Source organism: Scyliorhinus canicula, chromosome 11 (genome assembly GCF_902713615.1).
Source record: "Scyliorhinus canicula chromosome 11, sScyCan1.1, whole genome shotgun sequence".
In the NCBI taxonomy this organism is placed as follows: domain Eukaryota; kingdom Metazoa; phylum Chordata; class Chondrichthyes; order Carcharhiniformes; family Scyliorhinidae; genus Scyliorhinus; species Scyliorhinus canicula.
In genome coordinates this window covers 98534318-98540317 of record NC_052156.1, presented here as the reverse complement: position 1 = coordinate 98540317, position 6000 = coordinate 98534318, and the positions used below count along the sequence as shown (strand labels likewise).

At 52.5% G+C, this 6000-nt stretch overlaps 1 protein-coding gene across 1 annotated transcript in view; it reads left to right on the top strand.

Annotated features, from left to right (window-relative positions):
• Window positions 1–920: 920 nt before the first annotated feature.
• nuak1b (NUAK family, SNF1-like kinase, 1b) overlaps window positions 921–6000 on the top strand; it is a 98919-nt gene continuing 93839 nt past the window's right edge. The window contains exons 1-2 of the mRNA XM_038810882.1: window positions 921–1047; window positions 1078–1207. Coding sequence (XP_038666810.1) covers window positions 1022–1047; window positions 1078–1207 — 156 coding nt within the window. The 5' untranslated portion in view covers window positions 921–1021. The remainder of the gene's footprint in view (window positions 1048–1077; window positions 1208–6000) is intronic.

Here is a 6000-nt window from a genome sequence, read left to right as displayed (position 1 = left end):
GATCCCTCCCCCCCCTCTCACTTGATGCCCTCCCCCCCTCACTGGATGCCCTCCCCCCTCTCACTGGATGCCCTCCCCCCCTCTCACTGGATGCTCTCCCCCCCCTCTCACTGGATGCCCTCCCCCTCTCACTGGATGCCCTCCCCCCCCACTGGATGCCCTCCCCCCCCTCTCACTGGATGCCCCCCCTCTCACTGGATGCCCTCCCCCCTCTCACTGGATGCCCTCCCCCCTCTCACTGGATGCCCCCACTCTCACTGGATGCCCCCCTCTCTCTGGATGCCCTCCCCCTCTCACTGGATGCCCTCCCCCCCCCACACTGGATGCCCTCCCCCCTCTCTCACTGGATGCCCTCCCCCCCCCCCTCTCTCACTGGATGCCCTGCCCCCCCCCCCTCTCTCTCACTGGATGCCCTCCCCCCCCCTCTCTCTCACTGGATGCCCTCCCCCCCCCCCCCCTCTCTCACTGGATGCCCCCCCCCCCTCTCTCTCACTGGATGCCCTCCCCCCCCCCCCCCCTCTCTCTCACTGGATGCCCTCCCCCCCCTCTCTCTCACTGGATGCCCTCCCCCCCCCCCCTCCTCTCTCTCTCTCACTGGATGCCCCCCCCCCCTCTCTCTCACTGGATGCCCTCCCCCCCCCCTCTCTCTCACTGGATGCCCTCCCCCCCCCTCTCTCTCACTGGATGCCCTCCCCCCCCCCTCTCTCTCACTGGATGCCCTCCCCCCCCCTCTCTCTCACTGGATGCCCTCCCCCCCCCTCTCTCTCACTGGATGCCCTCCCCCTCCCCCCCTCTCTCTCACTGGATGCCCTCCCCTCCCCTCCCCTCCCCTCTCACTGGTGCCTGCCCTCCCCCCCTCACTGGCATCTCAATCTTTCCTCAACCTCTCTTCCTTCCCTCATTTATCGCCCTCCTTGTCCCAAGGGGTTTGAGACGGAGTCTCCGCCCCTTCCAGCGGCGAGCCTCCGCCCACCGCGGTGTTGAGCCCCGGCTGAGGGAGGCTGAGCTCCAGGCTGCGGCAATGGAGGTTCCGCTCCCCCTCCCGGACCCGGCCCCCCTCCCGGCCCCGGCCCCCCTCCCGGCCCCGGCGGTGCGGAGACATCAGCATCAACACAACCTGAAACATCGGTACCAACTGAGGGAGACTCTGGGGAAAGGCACTTACGGCCGGGTGAAGGCGGCCACAGAGCGACTAACGGGCAGAACGGTAAGGACCTCAACACTGGGAATCTCACAGGGACTGGGAATATGACTGGAACCAGGAATATCACAGAGACTGGGAATATCCCAGAGATGAAGCTGGTAATATCACAGGGACTGGGAGACTGAATACCACAGGAACTGGGGATAGCCAAGAGATTGGGAATATCGCAGGGACCAAGAATTTGGAAATATCTCAGAGACTGAGATACTGGGAATATCACAGAAACTGGGAATATCACTGGGACTGGGAGACTGCCAATATCGCAGACACTGGGAATATTGCTGGGATGGGTTAACTGGGAATATCACAGGGACTGGGAATATAACCAGGACTTGGAAACTGGGAATACCACAGATCAGGGCAGCACGGTAGCATAGTGGTTAGCACAATTGCCTCACAGCTCCAGGGTCTCAGGTTCGATTCCCGGCTTGGGTCACTGTCTGCACGTTCTCCCCGTGTGTGCATGGGTTTCCTCCGGGTGCTCCGGTTTCCTCCCACAGTCCAAAGATGTGCAAGGTAGGTGGATTGGCCATGCTAAATTGCCCTTAGTGTCCAAAATTGCCTTTAGTGTTGGGTGGGGTTACTAGGTTATGGGGATAGGGTGGAGGTGTGAGCTTGGGTAGGGTGCTCTTTCAAAAGAGCCGGTGGAGACTCGATGGGCCAAATGGCCTCCTTCTGCACTGTAAATTCTATGATCTATGATCAGAAAACTGGGAATATTACAAGGATCATAAACTGGGTATATCACAGGGACTGGGAGACTGAATACCACAGGAACTGGGGATAGCCAAGAGATTGGGAATATCGCAGGGACCAGGAATTTGGAAATATCTCAGAGACTGAGATGCTGGGCATATCACAGAAACTGGGAATATCACAGGGACCAGGAGACTGGCAATATCACAGGTATGGGAGACTGAAAATATCACATGGATCAAGAAGCTGGGTATATCAGTGATCAAGAAATTGGGAATAATACAGGGACTGGGACAGGTATTACTGCGGAAGCAGGGGGCTGCAGAAGGACTTGGACAAGCTAGGAGAGTGGGCAATGAAGTGGCAGATTATGCACTTTGCAAAGTGTGAGATTATGCACTTTGGAAGGAGGAATGGAGGCATAGACTATTTTCTAAATGGGGAAATGCTTAGGAAATCAGAAGCAAAGGGACTTGGGAGTCCTTGTTCACGATTCTCTTAAGGTTAACGTGCAGGTTCAGTCAGCAGTTAAGTAGGCAAATGCAATGTTAGCATTCATGTCAAGAGGGCTAGAATACAAAATCAGGGATGTACTTCTGAGGCTGTATAAGGTTCTGGTCAGACCCCATCTGGAATATTGTGAGCAGTTTTGGGCCCCGTATCTAAGGAACGATGTGCTGGCCTTGGAAAGGGCCCAGAGGAGGTTCACCAGAATGATCCCTGGAATGAACAGCCTGTCGTATGAGGAACGGTTGAGGACTCTGGGTCTGTACTCGTTGGAGTTTAGGAGGATGAGGGGGGATCTTATTGAAACTTACAGGATACTGCAAGGCCTGGATAGAGTGGACGTGAAGAGGATGTTTCCAATTGTAGGAAAAACTAGAAGCAGAGAACACAACCTCAGGCTAAAGGGACGATCCCTTTAGATCCCTTTAAACAGAGATGAGGAATTTCTTCAGCCAGAGGATGGTGAATCTGGACATAGACATAGAATTTACAGTGCAAAAGGAGGCCGTTCAGCCCATCGAGTCTGCGCCGACCCTTGGAAAGAGCATCCAACACCTCCACCCTATCGTACCAGCCTCCCCGGACAGGTGCCAGAATGTGGCGACTAGGAGCTTTTCACAGTAACTTCATTGAAGCCTACTCGTGACAATAAGCGATTTTCATTTTATTTCATCTCCATAACCCAGTCTAACCATTTTGGACACTGAGGGCAATTTTAGCGTGGCCAATCCATCTAACCTGCACATCTTTGGACCGTGGGAGGAAACCGGAGGAAACCCACGCAGACATGGGGGAAATGTGCAGACTCCGCACAGACAGTGACCCAAGCCGGGAATCAAACCTGGGACCCTGGAGCTGTGAAGCAATTGTGCTAACCACTGTACTACCGTGCCACCCACCTGTGGGACTCTTTTCCGCAGAAGACTGTGGAAGCCAAACCATTGAGTGTCTTTAAGACAGAAATAGATAAGTTCTTGATCAATAAGGGGATCAGGGGTTATGGGGAGAAGTCAGGAAAATGGGGATGACTGTAATGAACTTCAATTGGCTTTATTGGTTGGCCAATTGGAGTATGAGCTCCCTCAATGATAGCTCATTGAGGGGGCCCATATAATCACCTGTGTAGGCTTTGTGAGCCAGTCTTAAGTTGTCTGGACTGCTAGCAGCACTGTTTGTAGCTGCTCCTTTAATATCGTTATTGTAAATAAATATTGGTGTGGTGACGGAACTCCTGCCTCCAGTGGATTACTACAGTGGCGACGAGGTAAACTAAGAATTTTGCGGAGACCAGCTGCCGCACTCGGAGGGTAAGCCTTGCCATTTTAAAAATGCCGTTTTTTGGAAGGCTAGAGGCATTCGACCCGGCTATTGAGGACTGGATCCCAGTATGTGGAGAGAATGTGTTACTTCTTCCGGGCAAATGATATACTGACGGAGGAAAGGAGACGGCTTATCCTGCTGTCGGCGTGCGGACCTTCAGCTTTTGCCATTATACGTAGTCTGACTTATCCCGATGCGCCGGACACAAAAGCTTTCCAAGAAGTAACGGAATTGGTGAAAGAGCACTACGATCCAAAACCACCCCTCATTTTGCGTAGGTACAGATTCTACACAGCGAAGCGGGAAGACAGGGAGTCAGTCACGAATTTCTTGACCCGCCTGAGAAGGCTGGCAGAAAAATGTGAGTTCGGCCCAACGCTAAATGAAATGCTTCGGGACCGGTTAGTGTGTGGTATAAACAACCTCACAATACAGAAACGCCTGTTGGCGGAAACAGAGCTAGACTTCAGGCAGGCATTACAGCTCGCACTGTCCCTAGAAAAGGCAGCAAGTGGGGCGCAGGAACTACAGGGCACGCCAATGGAGGTAGATACCTGTGAGAGGGAATACCACAATGGGTCGTGCTACCAGATAGCCGCTCTCAGGAAAAACCTGAGGAATAGAGGGAAAAAGGAAAACCCCAGAACTGCCCCCAAGTCTGCCAGGACTAACTGGAGACAGAGAGAAGTACCGGCTGAGGCTCCCCCAACAGAGAAGGACCGTTTCTGGCACCAGACAGAGTGGGGTAACAATGACAGAAACCCTAGAAGGAGGTGGCAAAAGAGGAATAGCAGGTGGGGACGCAAGGAAGTACACAACCTAGACGCCTCATCCTCCTCCGAAGAGGAACAATTATATAATATTGCAACGAAGAAAGCAGAACCCATTAGGATTACCCCACGGGTGAACGGGCGGCCGACAATAATGGAAATAGACACGGGTGCGGCCGTATCAGTAATGGGAGTGGCAGCCTTTAGAAAAATCAAAGATAGACTCCAGCCGCTAACCCTAACAAAAACATTGACGAAACTTAAAACCTACACGGGGGAACCCCTGGAAGATCTATGCACGACTCATGTACCCGTGGAATATGAGAAACAATTGCTCAGATTACCGTTGACTATAGTAGAGGGCTCCGGACCGAGCTTAATTGGACGGAACTGGCTGAAAGACCTAAAATTAGATTGGATGAAAATTTTCCAGAGTGGAAGCGGGCAGTTGAGTGGAGTACTCCAAAAATACCCGGAGGTCTTCCAGGAAGGTTTGGGGGAAATCATAGGCGCCAAAGCAACTTTGCACGTGGACCCAGAAGCCCTTCCGAAATTTTGTAAGGCCAGGCCGGTACCTTTTGCATTAAGGAAGAAAGTAGATGACGAAATAGAAAGGTTACGGCGCGACGGCATTATCAGACCAGTGCAGTTCTCGGAATGGGCAGCGCCGGTGGTACCAATTTTGAAGCCAGACGGCTCGATACGTCTCTGTGGAGATTTCAAACAGACAGTAAACAAATACGCACTGCTGGACAAATACCCAATCCTGAAAATAGACGACTTATATGCCAAATTGGCAGGTGGGCTTTTGTTCACGAAACTGGACATGAGCCACGTCTACCTGCAGTTAAAACTGGACAAGGGCTCCCAGAAGTTCGCTACGATCAACACCCTGAAGGGCCTTTTTCGTTATACTAGGCTACCTTTCGGAGTGTCATCGGCCTGCGCTATATTCCAGCGTACGATGGAAAATATTCTGCAGGGACTACCGCAGGTGGCGATTTATTTGGACGATGTCTTAATCACGGGTAGGACAAACAGGGAACACTTAAGGAACCTGGAGGAAGTGCTCAGGCGTTTCGCAAAGCCAGGCGTACGGCTAAAAAGGGAAAAATGTGTTTTTCTGGCCCCACAAGTGACGTACCTGGGATATAAAGTAGACGAGTCAGGCTTACACCCATTAGAAGACCGAGTAAGGGCAATAAAAGAAGCCCCAGCTCCCACCACGGTCCAGGAGTTACGATCATTTCTATTATGGAAAATTTATTGAAATAGGGCGTCCATCCTAGAACCCCTCCACCAGCTACTAAAAAAGGGGCAAGAATGGAAATGGTCCACCCGCTAAAACCGAGCATTTAGGGACATTAAGGAACAGCTGTCATCCGAAAATGTCCTAGAGCATTATGACCCAAGGAAGGAGTTGGTGGTCACTTGTGATGCATCCCCCTATGGGGTAGGAGCCGTCTTAGCCCATAGAGGAAGGAATGGGGAAGAACGGCCAAT